The 23,550-nt window shown below is 33.6% G+C and overlaps 2 protein-coding genes across 2 annotated transcripts in view; both read left to right on the forward strand.

Moving 5' to 3' along the window:
• The first annotated feature begins 495 nt into the window (after window positions 1-495).
• On the forward strand, window positions 496-4,524 carry LOC114930230 (dynein axonemal heavy chain 2). The gene is given in 4 exon segments (XM_085486724.1): window positions 496-592; window positions 3,655-3,716; window positions 4,038-4,148; window positions 4,150-4,524. Coding segments are annotated over 4 exon segments (645 nt in total).
• Window positions 4,525-5,262: 738 nt separating this feature from the next.
• kl-2 (dynein heavy chain 2, axonemal kl-2) overlaps window positions 5,263-23,550 on the forward strand; it is a 42,986-nt gene continuing 24,698 nt past the window's right edge. The window contains 24 exon segments of the mRNA XM_085486689.1: window positions 5,263-5,344; window positions 6,331-6,600; window positions 6,953-7,410; window positions 9,504-9,640; window positions 9,861-10,203; window positions 10,653-11,172; window positions 11,825-12,009; window positions 12,396-12,541; window positions 12,642-12,735; window positions 13,652-13,822; window positions 14,081-14,359; window positions 14,573-14,768; window positions 15,409-15,505; window positions 15,909-16,160; window positions 16,688-16,815; window positions 17,097-17,215; window positions 17,612-17,726; window positions 18,480-18,613; window positions 18,701-18,894; window positions 21,194-21,422; window positions 21,509-21,660; window positions 21,749-21,999; window positions 22,940-23,160; window positions 23,253-23,367. Of these exon segments, the coding sequence (XP_085342815.1) occupies window positions 5,263-5,344; window positions 6,331-6,600; window positions 6,953-7,410; window positions 9,504-9,640; window positions 9,861-10,203; window positions 10,653-11,172; window positions 11,825-12,009; window positions 12,396-12,541; window positions 12,642-12,735; window positions 13,652-13,822; window positions 14,081-14,359; window positions 14,573-14,768; window positions 15,409-15,505; window positions 15,909-16,160; window positions 16,688-16,815; window positions 17,097-17,215; window positions 17,612-17,726; window positions 18,480-18,613; window positions 18,701-18,894; window positions 21,194-21,422; window positions 21,509-21,660; window positions 21,749-21,999; window positions 22,940-23,160; window positions 23,253-23,367 (4,888 nt within the window).

Genomic DNA, 23,550 nt, shown 5'->3' on the forward strand with positions numbered 1-23,550 from the left:
AAGTTTTCACTACCTTTCTGAAGCTTTAATTTATAAGAAGAGAATAAATAACTTAATAACAATAAATAAATATATATATTTTTAATATTAAGAGTATATACAATACAAAGTAAAAAATTAACAACACAAAACATTTAAATAAATTTTACATATTAATAAATAACATAAATTCTCACATATAATGATCACGAATGACGAAAAATGGTACACAACTTCTCTTTTCGCGTAATCGAAAAATTTTATCTAAACAACTACCGGCGATATTTCTTATGAGATATTGAGAACCTCTTCGACAACGAACGATCGGTCCAAAAGCCGATCTACCGCCGAAACCATTCTTCTTGCTCTCGAGCAACTTCGCAACGATGCTCGAGGATATCTACGGCGAAAACGCTGAAAGATTCGTTGCCGTAACAGTCGGACCGGGCGCATAAATCAGCTGCACAGGCTCGTGTGAGGGAGGTGACGACGCCGGCAGGCCACCCCGTCAATAAAATGCAAAGACGAAGAAATAAAGTTAAAGATAAGCCGCCCCCGGACCCACGCCGAGAGTACTTGGACGCCGAGTCCAGCGATGAAGCGGAAAGGCGCGGTAAGATTTACGAGAAAAATATTAAATGTATCCACTCCCTCTACCTTTCCACTTTCTTTGCTCTCGCGAATTTCCGCTCCTTTTTCACGGCTCTTCTCCTTCACTCCGCCTGTTCTATTTCCGACATTTTCGAGCCATCGTTTTCAACCACTGTTTCGTACGATATCTTGCTTTCTCGCGCACGTCCTTCTAATTCCCCCATTAAATCTTCAAGGATATCCGTGGAATCGATCATGAGGATAGTATTCGTGAGAGGAATATTAAATTACTTTCGTTTTCCACGCGATTTTCGATGACGAATGGCGAATTATCCGGTTTTATTCCACGACATCCTTCTCAGATATACTCTAAATCATGATGTGTGTAATTCAGTTATCTCTAGATCGGATATCCATGATTGATACGTATCACTGATAAATTTTTGAATAACTTTGTTACGGCGCGACGTTGATTAATTAAACAGGACGGATTTATTTAATTCATTTGTTGGTTGGCGCGAATCGTGCGCGTTACGACAACCGTATATATAATTTCCTCGATACTTCTGCAAATATTAACAAGGCAGCAATAATAACGGCCACGTTAACCATAATGCGGCTAATTTGAAGCAAGTACGCTCGACAGCTCGACGCGCTTGAATTTGAACACGAATTCGACGATGGCCGCATCCAATTTGCAATTACAATGGCTGTTTTGTATACGCTGAATACCGCGAGTGTATTCGATAATCATAAATTCCACGATAATTTTAAAGACGAGATAAATGTGTGTGTGAGAGAGAGAGAGGGAGAAATGAACATGTACGATCGCACGTCGAGAGAGTGTTCGGTATATTAACAACTATCCCGAATCTCGATTTTGCAAATTATAATATATCGCGCGTAAGCCAACTACTTTGCGACGATTAATCGGTCATTCGCAGATTCCGCGCAGATTGCCCGCAGATTCCTAATTTGTCCCTCTCCCTCCATGCGGAATTATGGCAATTTACTCCCCTTTGATTCTCCGCGATCGCATCCGCCTAGTGAAAATGAAGCTAATTCGTCCCCTCCGCGAGTTCTCGTGGTATTTGCACGATCCGCGAAAGTAGGTGAACTTGGTAAACCGATAATCTATATGCAAGCTTACCTATGCGCGCGTCTATCCTACGCGAACTAACGTTATTATCCGGAGAATCTATTCTTCCACGTGAACACGAGCGAGAAGAAACGGCAGGATCTAGAAATCCGTGATCCGCAAACAATTAACGTCACGTTGCGTTACGGATGATGGAGAACGGTGATTTTGTCCCTCGGCCGACTGCAGTAAAATCCTCTATCTGATCTCACATTAATCTGCAGAGACCACGTAAATTCAATTATCTATACGACACAGAATGATCGCGTTCTTTGATGATGACGTTAAAAAGGAAAAGAGATCAACAGCATTTTATCGAATAACATTTGAATCTCTGAATCATATATCTTGAGGATATTGTTTGAAATCATCATCTGTGCTATACGCAACATTTATTATCAGACCAGATAATGTTTGGATCAAATAATATATTAATACTGATTTATCATTCAGATTATTGTTCGACTTTATTTCTGATTTCTCCTTCACCGTGCTGAGCAACGTTTAATAATTTTGAGGATATTGTTTAGAATCATCATCTGTGCTATACACAATATTTATTATCAGACCAGATAATGTTTGGATCAAATAATATATTAATACTGATTTATTATTCAGATTATTGTTCGACTTATTTCTGATTTCTTCTTCACCGTGCTGAGCAACGTTTAATAATTTTGAGGATATTGTTTAGAATCATCATCTGTGCTATACGCAACATTTATTATCAGACCAGATAATGTTTGGATCAAATAATATATTAATACTGATGTATCATTCAGATTATTGTTCGACTTTATTTCTGATTTCTCCTTCACCGTGCTGAGCACCGTTTAATAATTTTGAGGATATTGTTTAGAATCATCATCTGTGCTATACGCAATATTTATTATTAGACCAGATAATGTTTGGATCAAATAATATATTAATACTGATTTATCATTCAGATTATTGTTCGACTTTATTTCTGATATCTTCTTCACCGTGCTGAGCAACGTTTAATAATTTTGAGGATATTGTTTAGAATCATCATCTGTGCTATACACAATATTTATTATCAGACCAGATAATGTTTGGATCAAATAATATATTAATACTGATTTATCATTCAGATTATTGTTCGACTTTATTTCTGATTTCTCCTTCACCGTGCTGAGCAACGTTTAATAATTTTGAGGATATTGTTTAGAATCATCATCTGTGCTATACGCAACATTTATTATCAGACCAGATAATGTTTGGATCAAATAATATATTAATACTGATTTATCATTCAGATTATTGTTCGACTTTATTTCTGATATCTCCTTCACCGTGCTGAGCAACGTTTAATAATTTTGCGAATATCTGCGAGGAAATATACACGTGAGCCTGATAAGTTCGCTGGATGTCGCGAAAGAAGACATCGTCGTATCTGCATAATGTCCGCTATCATAGCGGAAGGATAAATCGCTCCAACGTGGCCTACGGTAGCGTCTCTCGATTGCGACGCGACGTGTTTCCTCTTCCGTCAATTTACTAGCTCTACTTGCGATTTATAGTTCCTATTAGATTGCCAAGAGCAAAGGCACGGATGGCAAACGGGCGGCGGTGGATGGATCCCGGGATGGGATCGAGACTGCGGAGAAGGCCTGAGGAATGATATCGGAACGAACGAGAGAGAGAGCGAGAGAGACAGACCCTTAAAACGAATGTCTTCTATTTAATCTGGCTGGCGGATTTAGGAGGACCCATCGCGCGCCGTCGCTCCAATTGACGACTAACGAACGGCCGGCGCCTCCCCTGGAATTTGTTTCCTCTTTGCAATGACCCTTATTAGTTACGAGAGAACGCCTTTTCAGCGAACGCGGACGACCGCGCGGGCAGATGAAATTTTATTTTCAGGATCCACAATCCGTAGATTCCGTAGTGGAGATTGTCTCAAGCGGATATTGTTGCAGGTGAAGACGAAGGGGATGAAGAAGACGAATTGCGTCCGATATATGGGATGGACGAAATAAACAAATTGGTGAGTAATAACTTTTTATTTATATTTTAAATTGAACGTATAATTTTAAGATTAAATAATATTTTTTTAATTTTATTTCTTACGACACTTGTATTTATTCCAGAAAATTTTACACAACTATAAAATCTCTTGATTGTATAAACGCTAGCGACAAATAAATAAATATGATATATCTCAACAACTTGGATTAATCTTCATATTTCGCAATCATATATTTCGAGAAATAAGATACGTTGAGAAACAAAAGAAAAATATTTATTCGCGCTCTTGTACCGAAAGCAGGAAGTCGGAAAAATTCGGTACCCTTGGAACCTTTTTCAGATTCAGTGTATTAAGGACATGACAACGCTGAGCGGTCTGACGGATGGCGATTGGACGTGGAAATGCGATAGGGACATCCGCGAGTTCTTCCACGACCCAAGCATTCCGGTCCCTCTGCGTCTATCACGTGAACGGTGACCTGACCACAGAATTTTCATTTCCTACGGTACCCGTGCACGAGCTAACCTACTTCGTGAGACAGCCCAACGAGATTCTCTACCCGGAGAACTTTCGCGAGCGCATTCTCTTCGGGTCGTTGAACTACAAGGTGGAGGACCATACACTGAACGTCATCCAGAACGTGTTCGCGCCGATCTTCTTCACAATCGAAACTTGGCCGGACAGTATCCTTCTCTGTGCTACCTCTCCATATCTGTTATTGCATTTCCGTCAAACTACCCAATTAATTCGCGCAACTAATGCGAAAAGTTTCGCGAGTAGCACCGAGGCTGAGCGACGTGAATTTGCAGAACCGAAGGATGTATAACGATAGGCCAACAGGAAAGGCCCGCAAAAGTTTTCTCATTTTTTCTCTCTCTCTCTTTCGTCTTCTTCTCTTTTTGTTTTGTTTCGGCAAATAATGTACGTGTACAGATCGCGAGTTACGAAACTTTAATTGGGTCCAGGCGCGATATCCCGTCTTCTTGCGGCTCCTCGAGTGACCCACTTGAGACCGCGCTTCACCGTGCGATGTAAATTCTGTTTAACTTTCAAATCCCGCGTTCCGCGACCGGTTGATTTTGCAGTCGGCGGTGATTTAAAGTTTTTCGCGGATTTAAATGTACGTTTAAAAAGCTTCACCGCCGAGGGACGCCCAGGGGAGACATCGTACATTTTATCTCCCGCTTGAATCCGTTGATATATACTGATATATGATCGATTTTTGCGAGGCAATTTCAATCCAATCGAGGCAATTGGATTTTCGGATATTCTGCCGTAGTCAACTTTTACCTCACATGTAGTTTTTTTTTCCATTTTTTGTTACATAATTCGCGAATAATTAATATGCTCTCTTGCTCTAAGTATATATCATGTTCGTATTATTTTTAATGTTTCTTTAATTATTATAACGTTTCTCTCTCTGTTTTAATATTGAAAATCTCCCACAGTAATTATATAAAATGCTATTTTTATAAATCGATGTAGGTCTTGAAAATATTACTGTCTATCCCTTGAGGTGTCAGTTGCGATGGCACGATAATCCTGTATGCATACAGAATGATCGATGAGTGCCTGTATAGTGTCAATTCGTGATAAAGGAGCCAAGGCGGACCGGTCTCACAATGCCAAGGGCGATCATCGCGATCGTCCATAGTTACTCTGACTTAAGGTCATAACAATCTAACGTGATGACATTACCAACTGAATTTCCAACTTTAGCACTGCAATCCCGTTACCGCAACGCACGACACAAAGTTCCGGACTGTCCGCGAAACGGGCGGCGGAAAAGCAGGGACACCAGGGAATTGCATGAAGTTATTATTACCATAATTTTCGGCTAAATGCACTGCACAACTCACCGTCCCTGGTAAATCCAGCGTCGATGTTTGCCTACGTACGCGAACGGGATTACTCCGCTGTCGAGTTAGAAACGATTGCGTTGCATTCGCGGACGGGAGCCACTTCATTATTTCTAATGGATCCTGAGCGGATTTTAACCGGATCGAAGCGTCCCTTTGCTAATTGTACATCAGAACATTCAGAAACTCTGCCTCTGCTTACTGACGTTCTTTATCTCTGCAACATATGTATATCTATCTCGGTGATTATTAATTCATCTTACGATTAGTAATAATTTAAAGATCTCAGTCTGAACGTGGGATTAATATTTTTCACAGGAAACGCTCGTGAAAAAAATGTACATACATATCTCATTTTAATAGTGAATTTTATGAAGTTTACAACGGCATATAATCTGCAATAACATAATATATATATATATATATATATATATATATATATATATATAGTAGAACGTTTTAGTCTCAATCTTTAAGATTTAAATAAATGATTTTAATTCAAATGCAATTTTTATTCACTTTTTTCTGATTATAAATCGATGTGACAATGACAAGGTAGTCGATCATTTCGATATACGATATAGTGGGCAATTCAGTTCAATAAATCTCCATCAGCGGCATATGTAACAGCCGCGTACACGGTGCAATTCCATGTGATAGACGTCGAAATAACGGTATAAAAAATGGTTGTATCGGGAACAGCGATAACTAGGTGTTGCATCACGTTTCTGGATTTTCTTTTCCTTAATCGCACCGAAACACATGTGTGAAAGCGGACTTCTGCAACAAACTGGACACCTTTCTGTGCAATTTAACGGACCTCACGTACAAAATGCTGGGCTTAACCGTGATATATGTACCTCTGGAGAGTAGGGAGTTCACTGTGGAAGAGGGTAGCGTCGATAAGGAGTTGGTGAAGAGGCTGGAGGGTGTCGTGGCCCACTGGACCACCCAAATCAAAATAGCTCTCTCTGACCAGGAACAGGCAACTCCGCACGAGTTACTATGCCTCGACGACGAATATGACTTCTGGACTTATCGATGTTAGTGCTTACTTCTAAGAAAAGACGTAAAAGCTACGAGAATCGCGTTTTCTTGATAATATATATCCGCGAGATTTTCTAGGAGGGACAAAAGTTTCCTTTAATACGGAACGTTTTAGCGAAATCCCATTGTCATGTGTACCTTATAGAATTACAAAGAAATTTATATCATTATTTTAGAACTTTTAATCATAGTAAGGAGAATGTAAAACGTAGAATTTTTTGTTAGTTTAATCTATTTTGTATATATTTATAAGAAAGCGAAAAGTTTTATTTCCAAATTTTATTTGAGATTTAATTTGTGCTGTAATAATAATTGAATTTAATAAGCGATATTATTTGTTTTTATCAGACAACAACCTGTGCGGCTTGAATCATCAGTTGCATAAAAATACGGTGGAGTTCATTATTGACATATTATTGGCTGCACAGTCCACTTATGTACGGCAATTCCTGATGTTGAAGGACGAAATCGAGCACGGTACTGTCGAGGCAAAATCGAACATCGAGTTCCTGAGCATTCTGAAGGACACTTCTGCCGAGTTGAAAACTTGCACGGCTCCCGCAAACGTGGCTCAATATCTGCCAAAAATGATGCATCTCTTCAGGACGATTTGGCTAAACTCCCCCTACTACAATACCTGCGAGAGGATAAGCAATCTCTTCAGTGCTCTTAGCAATCAGATCGTCGTCATGTGCAAAGACTTCATCGATCTAGCAGACGTATTTGCGGGACGGACTAGAAAGAGTATGAAGTTGTTGGATGAATGTATCAAATTGTGCAATGATTATAAGACTCTTTACTATGAGGTAAAAATTCATGCTTTTTATATATATATTAATATAATCTAGAAAATTTTTTCTCTTTCTCTCTATGCGCCATTAAGCTTTAAATTCATACACACATACACATACACATTATTATATATACATATATTAACATATATATTTTCCCATACAGCACAGATTATTGCAATTATATTGCAGCAACGTTGCAATGTTGCAAGTTGCAATGCAACATTATAAAGACATTGCAGAGATATAAGTGCACAAAATTCCAGCACACTTGTAGCAACATGACATTAATATTTCGGAAATATTGCATGTAATCCAAATTCTATAATTTATATATTGTAATATATATAAATGAACTACAACGTATTTTCATTAATGATTTATTTACATTTATATACCTGTATATGCAACATTAGTTTATGGTTGCAATAACAAGCATTATTGCAAACTCATAACATATTGCAATATTGTTGTAATATTTTGTTGCAATCTTCCAAAAAGCGGACATTTTAACATTGCTGCAATTCAACAGCAATGATGTAGCAACATTTTGCAGTGAATTTGCAATATTGCAATATTGCGGTGAAAGATTGTTGTAATGTCTTTGCAATCTATCGGTGCTGTATGGGTTAATGTGTGTGCGCGTGTAGATATATTATTTATATCAAAAGTTTACTATTGCATAGAAGTATATTTGATATATAAAAATATATTTAAAAATGTTAAATAAATAAAAAATATAATTTTGTAAAAACAATAAATTCTATAATATATTTTACAGAACCTAATTTATTTATAGAAACAATTAGTCAATAAAGTTAATGGCTCGTATATTTATAGAATTATTATGCATACATTTTTTAAATTATGTAACATATATACACATTTTATGTTAATGCATAATTATTACATATTTCATTCACAATTTAAATTTAATTAAAATTTTTCTCTCCAATTGTTAACAATTAAACGAGTTAAGTTATTATAATAATAATTATAATAATGAATATATGTCTACGTATAGCTTTTAAACTTGTCGCATATTTATTTTAATAATTAATATGTAAAAATCCATTTCTATAAAGTACATGTGAATTTAAATGTTAGCAAGTGATCGTATAAACGAAAAGCATATAAAACGTAGTACTTTATGCTATCTGCAAATTCACCTTCCACAAGCGGTGAGTTAAAGTCCCATTAAATTATGTGTGCACAGTTACTTTAGCTACTTAGACCCCTCGTTGGACAACGTGAGGAGATGAAGCTCTCCGTTAATGCGGAAGAGTTACAAAGTGATTTCGGTTTTCAGCAGTAATTATGATTGTAAATGATAATTTCAAGTGTAACGAGGCACAACCAACAAGAACTATCTCGCAGAATAGTTTCCTGCGAGTTTAGAGTCACAAATAAAGGATCGTCTTCGCGCTAAGGAAATTAAAATTTAAAGATGGAATAGCGCGCAATTTATCTTAGAGAAAACGCTCCTCTTAAAAGTACAAAACAGTAAGATAAAAAAGGGCTTTTCTTCCAAGTAGAGATCGCAATATAACACCGACTTACGTTTTTCCCGTGGGCAGATAAGTCGGAATAGAGGTGGGAATTGGGGAAACGGTGTGACGATACGCCGACTCTCCTGACTACTTGTTCTCGAGTTGCGCCACGGTTAGCACGCCATGTGTGCCCGAAGGGATAGGTGACATGACTCCTTAGACTTTTGTGCAGAAATCCGTGTAATCGCATTACGTGCCGTTTTATGGGTCGCTAACGCGTGTCCACACTCCTTCGCATTCTTACGTCATTCGAATAATTTCTTTCTAGATACATGTATATCTTGTGTAAACAAGTATTAGTTAAATATTTTCCTAAATATATTTTTAGATATTTTTGTGAATTATAATACAAGCGAATTCTCTCATCTCTTTCGTTTTTTCTGTTCCATTAATTTTTTTACAGCACATCTCAAATTAACTGAAAAACACCGTTTGTGTTATAATATAGACATTTTCATTTGCATTTTTGTGTGTGTCGAATAAAAAATCACATAAAAAATAAAAAAATCTGTCTCAATAAAATAAATTTTTAAACACATTTTGTTCTATAATTTTCAGATTGCGAACGCTCACATCAATCTCACATTTCACCCCTGGGACTTAGACACAGAGAGTATATTTCGTTACATCGACGTTTTCATCGGCAGGTGTCAGGATATGATCGAGATTTGTCAAGCGATGATTGATTTTGCAAGGTTCAAATAATATACAGCGTAGAGACAACAAGCAAAAATATACTATATATATACAATATATATTTTTTATGTTTCATTTGAACGATATTTTCTTTCAAAAAATGTAGCTGTCATATGCATTCAGAATAATTCAGATTTTATTTCTACTGTTTTCAATAAATGCGAGATACTAATTTACGCAGTCATATTCATGAATAACGATACGATTTTTCAACGACAGGTCGGACGAGACCGCTCAGATTTCAAGTCCCAAATTTAGCGGTACAAATGGTGAAGAGTATGAAAGAGTATGTCAAAAAATTGAAAGACTCTTCTTTGAAAGTCTGAACAAAATCGAGACCAATTCGGATAAGATTTTCGTCGTTCACAATTCTACGTGGCACGATAATATGATCATATTTCGTAGCGAAATGAGGGATTTGGAGATAATGATTGAAAACTTGATAGCCACCGTTTTCATGGACGTTAATAACGTTCAAGAGGGAATTGAAGATCTGAGGAGCTTCTACAATTATTCGAATCGCAAGAATTTAAAGTCGTTGTTTGATAGCAAAAATACCAGCGTAAGAAGGAATAAATTAATAATAATACTAATAAATATTAATAAATCAATTATGTTATTAATTATATTATTAAATAATTATTAATATATTATTAAAAATATTATTAATTAATATTAATAAATAGTATCAATATTACACAATAATAATATTAATAAATAATTCTTATTGTAAAAAAATTTGAAAACATCTACAAAGATGACAAAGATGTATGTAAAGCTCTTATTGGTTTATTCTAATAATTTCTTATCTATAAATTTTTATTTCTTATAACAATTTCTATATTCTGAAATTTTATACAGGGAGATCTAAAATTTTATACAGAGAAGATGTACATATTTTCGTGTCTTTAGCGATTTATGCCAATAATCTGCGCAAATGTCAAATTCTAAATCGTTGAAGTAATAATAAGTAACATTTGAAACTAGCAACTTTGAATTATTTTTGTTCAGGTATGGCAGATCTTTGCCGACGATATTCAACGGACAAAGCAGGAGGTCCTGAACGAGAGGGAAGAATATCCTTCGTTTACTCCGTATTACGCTGGTAGAGCGTTGAATCTTCGTCTAAAAGGTGACCGTCTGTTATCGACGCGAAAGATGCTGGAGAAGGCCGAGTGGATGCCCTATTGCGCCATGAGCAAGGAGATCTATCATCAGGAAGACATCGTGATCAGATCCATCGAGGACTCGATGAAGGATCTGCACACGAAATGGTTGCACGACGTAGGCGAAAATCCGCGTACGCGGCTCGATCGTTGTCTAATACGACGTAGCGATAGTAAATCCGGTTTTCTGGAGTGTAATATCGATTCTAATATCTTGAACCTCTGCCGTGAGTGTTCCTATTGGATTAGCCTGCGATTCAATATACCTGTAAATATACAACTAATACATGACAAGTGGAACACGCTGCACTTCATATACGAGAGTGTCCTCGCCGTCACGTTGGCGTATAACAGGATTATCGAAGGTTCGCTGATTTCAATAATTATGTGCCAAATGATTAGATAAAGTAGCCCATTAAAACTGATTTAGTAAAAGAGTTCTCTTTTAAGTAAAACTCGACAATATATTTTGACTTTTTAACAAAATTTTATATTTAATTATTTCTAATATATAATCTCTAAATTATTTTTCTGATTTTTTTTTAAATATATGCTGTATATTATTAAATTATTAAGATATAATTATATTATTCATTGCTTTCTTTTTCGAATTATTTTAGGTGTATTATAACATTGTTATTATTAAATATATCTATTTATGAATATATATATATATATATATATATATATATATATATGTGCATAAATATAATTATAATATTTGCATAAACATTTAAAAATAAATTTAGTTACTGTATATTCATATATGTATGTTTATGTATCAAATATACACACATATACATATACAATATTAATTTATTTTCCTTGAGCTATATTGAATACACATACTTTGATTAAAATGCGAGTGCATGTGCAAATATGACATGATTTAAGGGAAGCACATGTCCATAATGGCGCGATAAAAAACGATATTCTCTGTCTTTGCAATCACACGCGATAATTTTCTCTCGTGGTAACAAAATATTCTCGCAACGTAGCGAAACTTGTATTTTTCAGCATTGTCGCTGACAGAACGTGCGCTGTTTCGCGAATTAATTCGGCAGCTCGACCGGAGGATCAATCCCGGCTTAACCAAGCTGACGTGGAGCACGGATTACGTGGACGCGTATATTGAGGATTGTTTCAACGAAACGGCCAATGTACGCTTAGAGCCTCTTACCTTATCCATGTGCGAAGTCCATGTAAATTCATGCAATATGTACGGGACGCCTCGCGGTAAAATTTAATTCTGAACTGCCCGAGAGAAGTCCTCTCGCTATCTACCTGCATTTGAACAATTAATTACGAACTCTATGTAATGCAGAAACGGAATAATTACGATGCAAATGAATATGCGTATGTATAGATAACGGAACATTGAACTCGACAATATTAAGTTAATCTATCCTCTTTACTATCCTCGTTCTTCGAAAATTATCATATTCTCTTTTTTTTATTTTTCAAGCAACGCATGAAATCACATAATTAAACATAATTATCTTTTAATTTAAGGCAATTTAAATGAACGGTTGTTTATATGTGATAAACGAAATGGCAAATAAAAACGTTAAATTACTTGTCGCTTTAGCTTCAAGAGTTTATCGACACTTACAAGAACTCGAACGCCGAGATCATGAGAATCTGTGAGAAGATCTGTGACACTCCAATGATCAAAATAAGGGTTAATTACACATACACATTGTCCGTATTAAAAGAGGAGCTCTTGCACGTACGGTAGGATTTCCATTTCGCATACCGCTGCGGCAATTCTAGACACGTGACTGAAACTTAACGCTTGGTAAACGAGCATTGGTCGAACTTTCTCACTTTCCAGAGACGAGACATTCCAAGTTATGACTCAAAGACTGGATATGATATTTCTATACATCATGGAGATTTATGAGGGTTTTCAACATGTGATAGAAGAGGTACAGCTTTTTTAAAGTAACTGCAAAATTGAGCAAATATAAATATATTATTTTTGTAATTATAGAAATAATTTGTTACGTTATTACTGTGTTATATAGCACATTTTAATACTACTAAGTAATTATTTAAAAAAAAAGTAAAAAAGAGCGGCAAATCTGTCTAAAAAAACTGATGTATAAGAAATTATTTTAATTTGGTGAAAATAACAAAAAAAAAATATACATATATATATGATTTGTAATAAATCTATATATGAAGCAAAAATTATTGAATTTTTTTAACATTTTCTATAAACTTCAGCAAGTACCGCGAGGCAATTTGCTGGTTGGCAGCAAATGTCTGACAAGTTATGTAAAGTTAAATCCTTTTCCCGTAAAAACTTCGCAAACGTAAAAATGACCAAATAGCTTCGACGAAAGAATATTTGCGGAGGAAACGGTGTACGTTGCACGCCCGCAGGCTACACAAAGCAATTCTCGTCTAACTAAAGTTGGGGAACTAAAGGGCGTACTTACGGCAGATTCGTGTTAAGATATGTCGTTCCGTAACGTGACTGCCACAGTGAGCACGTGCCTTCTCGGTTAATTCAAAAAGTCTCCAAAGAGTCGCAGAACCTCGCCGTAAGCGAGCATAACATGTTTGGTCTATTATCCTCTATCAGATCCATTATAATTTATCAATCAAATAATTAAGTTAATATTGTCAGATTATTCGATATCTGTTGTACATTAAATTTTTCACATCAACTTTGACATGCTTTCTCAGAATTGATAAGCATTTATCAAATTTTTAACACCTTGCGCAATCACTTATTTCATCTTTTATAATTATATTTCTTACAATTTTTTAGCACTTCAATTTTTCTCGCAATCTTTTTCAGTAAATTAATATATATCTCATTTCTTTACTACTTAGAGTCGTGCGGAATGGAAAGATTATTTGACAAAGATCGATACAGTAATTGAGGAAGCCATTAGGTTTTGTTTGAAGAATTCTTTAATGATTATGTTCGAAGCTGTTCACGGTGCTGATACGACAGGACCCTCACCCCTTTTATTAGTGCAAGTGGATATTATCGATAACAAAGTATGTTCGTAACTATCCATAACATGTTTAACATACCATGCAACAGCGTATTACATACATTGTTCAACTATAAAGGTCTCGCATGTATAAGTAGATAATGATAATTTTGCATTTTCTAATCTGATAATAACGAAAATGTTCTATTTAGTCATTTTAAAGTTTTATTACAAGAATAAAATAATATATATATAAATATATATATATATGTAGGATCGGGACTCCTCCATAACGCGTAAGTGGGTGATGCGAGAAGGTTAGGCAGAGGGCCTAGGTAGCTTAATGGTTAGAGCAGTCGTCCGGAAAGCGGAAGGTTCCGGGTTCGAGTACCGGTCTAGTCACCCGAAGGCCCGATTCTTTTTCGCGGATCCCACATTTGGGGGCTCGTCCGGGATGGAGGCAGGATTCGGTCTGCACGAGGCAAAACGAGTTAAGAGACGATTGCGGGTGTTGGCTGGGGGTGGGAAAGAGGCCCAAAAGCCCAGTGGCACTAGCGCGTGGCGACATTCGAGGGCGAATGTCAATGCAGGACGGCCGAGTGTAGGATCGGGACTCCTCCATAACGCGTAAGTGGGTGATGCGAGAAGGTTAGGCAGAGGGCCTCTAGGTAGCTTAATGGTTAGAGCAGTCGCCCGGCAAGCGGAAGGTTCCGGGTTCGAGTCCCGGTCTAGTCACCCGAAGGCCCGATTCTTTTTCGCGGATCCCACATATATAGACTTTTTCTCTAAGTATTTTACTATTTGATTTATGTAGATAAACTTTGTACCAAGCCTTTTGGAGATAGCTACAGTAATAGGAAATATTTTGAATATTTTGTTGGAGCCCTTGAAAGATGTTTCGCGACTAGTTAAGAAGTTTAAAATGCTTCGAGACAAGAGCTTTCCCTTTCCAAAGTTGTACAAGGAGGACAAAGAGCTGATTGAACTCCAACAGAAACTCAATAACGGTCGTATCATGAAGCTTTCTATATAGCTTCTATATTTCCTTTATATTTTTTCAATGATTTTTCCTACTTAAAAAAATACATTATAATTAATGTGGCTTTTAATGATATTCGTCTATACCGTCATTGATCATTTTTATTTTATTCACGATAAATAGCACTCTTATTATAATTTATCTATTAAAGAAACAAGCAAATCTCGGACTATTTTTTCATTGTCAGAAATGCAATATTTTTTTGCTTTTATCTTCTTTATAATGATCATCTACATAATTGATACAATTTGATGGATTATAGATAAAATTTAAAATTAATAGAATATTAATTAATTTTAAATTGTTCTTTATCAGAAATCGTTTTTAATTTAATTGCAATTTTCACTTTAATTTAATTTTCCTGAAATTTAATAAAAATATATCTAATTTTAAATTAATATTTTAATTAATATGTAACAGCAAGATATTCTTTTATCTTTATTAATTATATATTCTTACTCATATTAATATATGTATAATAGTAAAATAGTCTTAGTATATTAATATATACGCGATCATAATTAGATATTATTTAACTGTTCTAATTCAATAAAATGATTATTTATGCTATATTAAAATAAACATACTAAATTTAATTTATCAATTTACAGACGTAAGTTATTGTTTTGCTCAAGTGCAAAATTATCTCAAGATCTGGGAACCATTTAAAGATGTATGGGAAGTAAATAAAGATCTATATATTCAAAGGTAATGCAAATAATAGTATCATTTAAAATGATGATTTAAATAATTTTTGTTTGTTTAATAAAACTTGAAAAACTTGAAAAACTTGAAAAGCTTGAAAAGCTTGAAAAACTACAAAACTTGAAAATTATATTATTTACATCTCATTCTATGTGCTATCTAATTTATGTAAATAATTATTACAGTTGTACATACAGTACTATATAAAATTTATTTAAATATTTCGTACTTTAAATTTTTTATGCTCTCTTTCGTTTTTTTCTTTCTTCAAACAAAATAAAGCATAAGTAATCTACTTTTATAATGTGATTTAATGCGTGAAATATCTACTTCATACATTTTAAATATTTTTATTTTTATAAAGTGATAAAGTTTATAAAGTTATTACATCTTTTTTACAAATTAGATATGAAAAGTTGAAACCAACAGCGGCATCTTTTGATGCGGATATAAGTAAATACATCGATGTGGTGAATAGCGTCCAACTACAGGAAACAATGACGACAGTGCATTTCCTCGATATAAATTCTGATGGATTGAAAGCCACCATCATCGAGCACTGTTCAATTTGGCAACAGAAGCTCACCGCACTTTTGTTACGTATGACCGATGCAATGGTCGACCACATTTATCATTACATCGCTGAAAATTCCACAAAGTTAGTTGTCTGCGTGATTGTTTGAATCAAATTTTTCAAATTAAAAAGAAAATTTTTCCGTTTAGAATTAGAAAAAAAATTTGATACAGAAAAGGAATAATAGAAAAATATTGTTTATATCAAAGATGTTTAATCATATATTTCTATTGTCTATTATTAATGTGATATTTGTATTTAATTTATTGTTTATATATATATATATATATATATATATATATATATTAATTTTAATTTAAAAAATTAACTGTGCCCGCAGTTCGTAAATAATGTTTATGCTCATTACTCTGTGCTAAAAAAATTGTCCTTTCCAGAATTCAAGCGTGATTATCTATTCCTCTCTATAGCATAATTGAATCTTTCAGTTATATTCGTTTTCAGTGTTCTCGATCGATACTATTAATGTAAATTTTCTCAAGCCGAGCGGAACATTGGAGAGGCGTTGCTCGCAAGGCGTTGCTCCCATAAATTTTGTCACAAGGCCTTTTTGAATTTCGAACTGAATCGTACGTGAATTCATTCGTTTGCAGAATAATGAAGGAACCGACGGATCTCATCAGCATGCAATCCGCGCTGCAATTGTTCGAGAGGCTCACCGCCGAGATTCCGAAAGAGGAGGAAGAGTTTCCTAAGATCCACGAGCAGTTCCAAACTTTGGGTAAATCTTCAAATGTTTTCTTCGTGTTAAATAAGAAAATTGATTCACCATAAAATCAGCAGATCTTAAGATCGTAATTTACTATCTGTTGCTCAAGAATGTGTAAAACGATCTATATAAATTTTGCAAATCTATGTTTGTCTTGCTTGAAATTATCTCAGACTTCAAATTTACGAAGTATAAACTCTCTATAGACGGATATTATGTTCAACTATCTATATATGTATATTTATATAATTACGTATATTAGATCAAAGAAGAGGATGCTTAATAATTTTCAGAAAGATACGAGGTGCCATTAACTTACGAGTTTAGAAGAAAATTAAAAGACATCAGCCGTTCTTGGGCGGCTTACTTGGAGCTACTTGCCACGTGCGAAGTTACTTTGCTCGAAAAAAAGGTACGGCATTCCCTCGATATAAAAGAAAACTTCTAGGAACTTTGTAATAAAAATAGAGTTCCGTCGCCGTTGATGTCGACGCTAACTAAGAGGAAAATATGATGTCAATTAATTACTTTCTCAATTTTGACGTTATTTCATCACATCTAAAGAATTTTTATATAATTTGAAAAATTAGTTTTGTCTATCAGAAACACTCTAATATTCACAAAATTTAAATTATTTAGTAAAAAAGCAAAAAATTCTTCTTACGTATTATATAAAAATTAAATAACTCAATATGTTGTTATTTGTATTCTTTTTCGTATATGTAAAGAAAGGCTATTAGAATCTCATAATTACTTTTGTCATAATAATTTGGATTGTCTTTTTAATATTGTTTTAACACAATTGCAGGAAGAATTTAAACAAATATTGTTGACTGATGCGACGATGTTCGAAGAAGATATATCCTCTGTGGTGCGTAGATTTAAGGATACCGGGCCCTTCACGTCCGATTGGAATTCAAAGAGTAAATTGATTAACATATTCTCTCTCATTAGTTGTGTAAATCTATGTTTGTTCTGAAATAGCATTGAATCGTTGCATAAATCAATTATCATGTACTATAGCTTTTTTCGAGCACAATATATACGTTCGTGACGCAACGTATATTAAATTTATTTTATAATCTATATTAGATTTGCAAAATAATAAATAAAAAAAAGTAATATTTATAATTTTAAGAAAATGCTTGTGCACAATTTATAAATAAAACGATAAAAGAGTAGCAGAAAAAAGAATATATAGAATATTTTAAAAAATATTTTTAATAATATTTTATTTTAAAATTTATTTGTTATACAATTATATTAAATGTAAAAAAAAAACTTTGTATTAGAGAAAAACCTTGACCACTTGTAACATTGTCTGTGTGAAAATTTGAAGAGAATAGAATAAAAATCCTAATGATTGCTTTTACTACTGTAGATACAAGCCTGTTATTTATTCATAACACGTTTAACTGTTTTAAATGCGTTTGTCAATACTGGACCAATTTATTTTTTCATGAACTTCGCTTGTGCAAAACATACGAGCAACCATTACGGGTAATTCCATATATATCTGGAGATACACATAAATGTTAGATGAATAATCACGAAAAAATAAATTGATTTTAATCAGATATTATTTATTTATTCATTTTAGTATTGACATTGCAATTATTTTACTTTATTATTGTGTATCGCATTTTACTATATTATTATTATTATTATTGTTACAGACGCTTTAAATTGGGTAGCAATTTTCTGGAAAGATATTTATTCCTTAAAAGATAGAGAGAGTCTATTAAAATCACAATTGACCATTTTTGGCATAAATTACCCAGATTCTCAAGAGCTCGCTCAACTCAATAAAGTAAATGTCTCATTTGTCGCTCAAATGTCATCTTTGTGTTAATCTTACGTACTTACACAACGTTTCAACATTTTTCTACTTGCGAAGGATGTAGCCGTGATCGAATTGGTGTGGCAATTGACGGACGAATGGAACACTGCTTGGGAACGCTACAAAACCGGAAATTTCTGGACGATAGAATTGGAAGAGATGGACGCAACCGCTAATCTCCTCCTTCGGAAACTTACGAAACTCAGCAGAGAACTCAAAGAAAAGAACTGGGAAATTGTCGAAAATACTAGGTGCGATCCAGATAAAATCGAATTTCCAACGTGCAGTAAATATGTACCATTTTCGTGAATTTTTTACGAAGCAAAGTAGCGTTTGCGATTGCCATCCTTTAGCAGGATGTCAATTTATCGTTTGCCAAAAACCAAAAACCGATCTGTTGCGTTATAAACTGCGCTCGTGCGATAGATGGCCATTTTTCAAAATGACAAGATGAGAGAGATCACACACGGGGACGTAATCGACGAAAATGGTCGATAATTGAAATATACGTTGCTTGCAACATCGAATATTATATCAAATGAAATAATCTTTTAATCTTGTTATGGTGAATTAATCTTAACAACTTGTCGTGGTGTATGACAAGAAGAGTAAAAAATAGTTTGCCAAGTTTCGACAAATTTGAAAAATTCTATATATGTATATATATTTAAGAATAAGCAACGATAAAAATAATCGTTTTTCGTAAGAACGGAACGATGTATATTTTAGGCAGTTTATAGCTTATATTCACATATTACACAACGACGCTTATTAACTTCTGCATCGCTAAAACGTGTAATTTATGTGAACTTATCGACCACACTTGTGCCACTCCTTTCGACGATACTTTCTGAAACTAACGAAGTGCACGCTCCGCAAATGGTTATGTAACTTTTCAGCAGCTACAATTCAACCTAGTTTACTAAACAAGAGAAAATGGAAAAAAACTATATGCGCGCAGAACTCGCTGTTTGTGCATACAAAAGAAAAAGTATTCTTTATGCAATGGAAAGAATTGCAAGAAATTTTCTGATGAGAAATTTTCGTATGAGTTTTGAATATTAGAAATTATATTTTTAAATAATTATTTAAGTTTATTTTTAAAGAAAAATTCTTATTTAATTATTAACTATTTGCGCGAACAATTACATTCTTTTAACAATTTACACGAGTGAAATCAATGTCGTAAAGGTGATTATCTTACAAATGCATTACAAATTTATACATATATATATATATATATCCCACAAAAAAAGACATTACAGATGTAAGAAAAATGCGCTAAGTTATATCTTTCGTCAGCAAAAATAGTTCTTTATAATAATAAAAAATATAATCTTCTCAAAAATTATGTTTATAGCCAAAATAATTCTTTGCAAAAATTAATCATTATCAAAAATATTTTCTCAAAAATTATATTTATAAATTATATTTTATTTTTGTTAATAATACTAGAAAAAAATTAAAATTTTAGCATCAAAAAGTAGTGAAATCAAAAAATTGCGCTAAATAATTATATTGATAATACGAGAAAAAAGGTTAAAATATTAGCATCAAAAAGTAGTCAAATCAAAAAGTTGCACTAAGTAAGTGACAACATAATATATAATATTTAGATAAATTTCCTATAATGATACAAATGTATAATTATTGCTTTATTTTAAAACGTTTATAATATATACAATAACAAAATAAATACAGTAAAATATATATATATATATATATATATTTATTAATATTTATATTTAAATAAAATGAATAATTATGTAATTAATTCAAACTGGAATATATATACATTGTAAAGTTATTATATATTTTTATAAAATATTTAGATAAATAGATATATATAAAAAATAAATTATTTATCTCTAAATAATTATTTAATTCAAATATATTTAAACGTATATTCAAAAAAGGTAATATAAGGCACAAAGAATTAAATTTAGGAAATTAAAAAAATTTAAAGTTAAATAAAAATTTTTAATTTAAATTAAAAAATAAAAGTAAAAATAAAAGTAAAAAAAATGTAATGTACAAAAAATACTTAGCGCTGTTTTTGTATTATAGCCCTTTGACTACGAAACGTCCTTAAAAATGATGATTAGTAACGAATTAGGTCTCATTTCGCGCTTTCGATTGATATGGTCATCTTTTGAAAAATATGTTTCCGTTCATGAAATATTTCAAATTTTTGTTTTCAAGGTTGCGAAAATCGTGTTACGTCCGGTAAAGGATACACAGTAGCGTCCTACGGNTAATTTTCGCTATTGTTTCGATATTTTCGCTATCTTTTCGTTATCTTTCGATATTTTTTTTTGTTTTTTTGTAGATTGTATTTTAATTTGACGAATAAAAGATATAACTTAGCGAGACGCTACCGCGTCTCCTGATATATATATATATATATATATATATATATATATATATATATATATATATATGCACATTTCTTCAACTTTTAATAAATTTTATATTATTTAGAAATAAAAAAACATAGATAATTATTCTATATATAATTTATTATATGTATATAAAAACCTTGTGTCGCAGGTTAAATGTCGATAAATTTCGACGCACATTACCACTGATAACAGTACTGAAAAATCCGGCAATGCGACCGAGACATTGGCAGCTGGTCAAAGATACGATCGGTCGAGACTTTGATGAGACGTCAGAAGATTTTACTTTGGATGCGATTATTAAAATGCAAATGCATAATTTCGCGGAACAGATTAGCGAAATCTCGAGCGCAGCCACAATGGAACTCGTCATTGAAATTGTGAGTCAATAAAACGATACAAATACCGTACAATATAATAATTGCGAGGCACTACTTTACGAAATAATACGTACGCAATTATTTAGGGACTCCAACGTATTAAGGATACTTGGGAAACAATACCGATCACGATGGTTCCATATAAGGATAAAGGAATATATAGATTAAAAGCTATAGACGACATAATGCAAACTTTGGAAGATCATCAGGTGCAGCTTTCATCCATGAAATCAACGAGGTGCATTGTACTAGCTAAATTAACTTTCGTTCTTACTTTTCCAACAATTTTCTTTGATTTGAATAAACTATATATTGAATTTTTCTAGATTCGTCGAACCATTTGCCCAAGAGGTCGACTACTGGGAACGGGCGCTGTCGACGATCGAAGAAGTTTTAGAAATGGTGCTGGTGGTACAAAGAGAATACGTGTATCTGGACAATATATTCACAACCGAGGACATAAAAAAACAACTTCCAAAGGAGGCCGATGATTTTGACAAAGTGACGAGCGAGTTGGCTGAATATACATCAAGAATGGCTTCCTATGATTTGGCACTATCAGCCACTCATAATCCACGTATGTATTATATTATCAAAGGAACTATTACAATAGAAATGTTATCCATAGTATTATTACAACACAAAATATTAAATTATTACAACAAGGAATCCTTCGAATTAAATGTTTAAAAAATCATAATTTTCGTTTATGAAAATTTAACAGCAATTTAATATTCTGAAAGAAATAATGTTACAATTTAATTTTACATGTGCAATAATTATACTCATCAAAATTTCAAATGGTCAATACTGAAACTCTGATACCTTACGAGAAAATCCGATACTCGATGTATATAATAATTTATTATATGAAAACTTAAATTATTGTAAGGATTATTATGTGTTATCATAATACTTTCTTTTATACATATTATATATTGTAAAAAATATGCATATACAAAATTGTCACATGAAAATTAAAGATAATTTAAAGATAATTCCATAATATGTGAAAAAGAAACGAGGCAAAATATTTCTTTTAATTAATAAAATCTAGCAAACTTGTTTTTAATTAAAAAATAAAAAGATTTTATATATAACAATGTAAACGTGCACTAGCCAGATGCTAAATTTAATGTTTTCAGTATAAAACGTATTCAATAAGGATATTTGTAAAATGCAATTAACTAATGAAAAAAATATTACTGCACCAGAGATATATTCCGCATTTATCGTGCACGATCACTCTGAGCGTTAAACTAGGATTAAAATTATTTAAGCTACGTCCGAGCCAGGGTATTAATGTAAATGGATACGTACAAACCGCCTGTGTCGGCTTCCGGCGCTAAAAAAAAAAAAAAAAAAAAAGAGAGAGAGAAAAACAGAGAAAAAAAAGATAAAAAATCGAGCGACGAGCCGACGCGTACGCGTACTGTAAAATAATGTAAATCTATTCTATTGAAAGCATTTGCATTTTTCCCCCTCTTTCTTGCTCCCCATCCTGGCGATCCTGTTAGCTGGCTTGCTGGAAATCCTGAACAAACTCAATGACAAGTTGGAGGCGTTGCAGTTGGCGCTCGAGCAGTACCTGGAGACCAAGAGATGTATATTTCCGAGGCTCTACTTCGTCTCGAATGATGATATACTGGAGATCCTCGCGCATTCTAAAAGACCGGACCTCATACAGTCCCACATCAGGAAGCTCTTCGCGAACATCAAGTCCTTGAAGCTCAGCAAAGTAATTCTCCGTCCCTTTATTCTCCTACATTTGCTTCCTCTACGTAAGCGCATTGTCTCGAGACTCTTAATATCGCATCTTTCCGTCTCAAGTCGCTGACTGGAAAACATGTGGCTGACGGCATATACTCGAACGATGAAGAGTACGTCGAGTTTGTCGAACCGGTCCTCTTGGAGGGTCAAGTCGAATATTGGCTGCGCAATATCGGTGAGTTCGTTTTATACGTAAATATATTTCGAAGAATAATTTGCAAAGCATAAAACTGCGAAAATTCCAAAAAAAAGAGACACGCAATCATCTCGGTGTAATTCTAAAATCCGATATTCTTTCCATGACAAACGCGCGCACGGTAGTTACCATTCCGTGAATTTAGGTATATATCCCTATAAA

The sequence above is a fragment of the Nylanderia fulva genome, unplaced genomic scaffold, assembly GCF_048542155.1.
Source record: "Nylanderia fulva isolate GAGA-0341 unplaced genomic scaffold, ASM4854215v1 Scaffold47, whole genome shotgun sequence".
NCBI classification, from domain to species: Eukaryota; Metazoa; Arthropoda; class Insecta; order Hymenoptera; family Formicidae; genus Nylanderia; species Nylanderia fulva.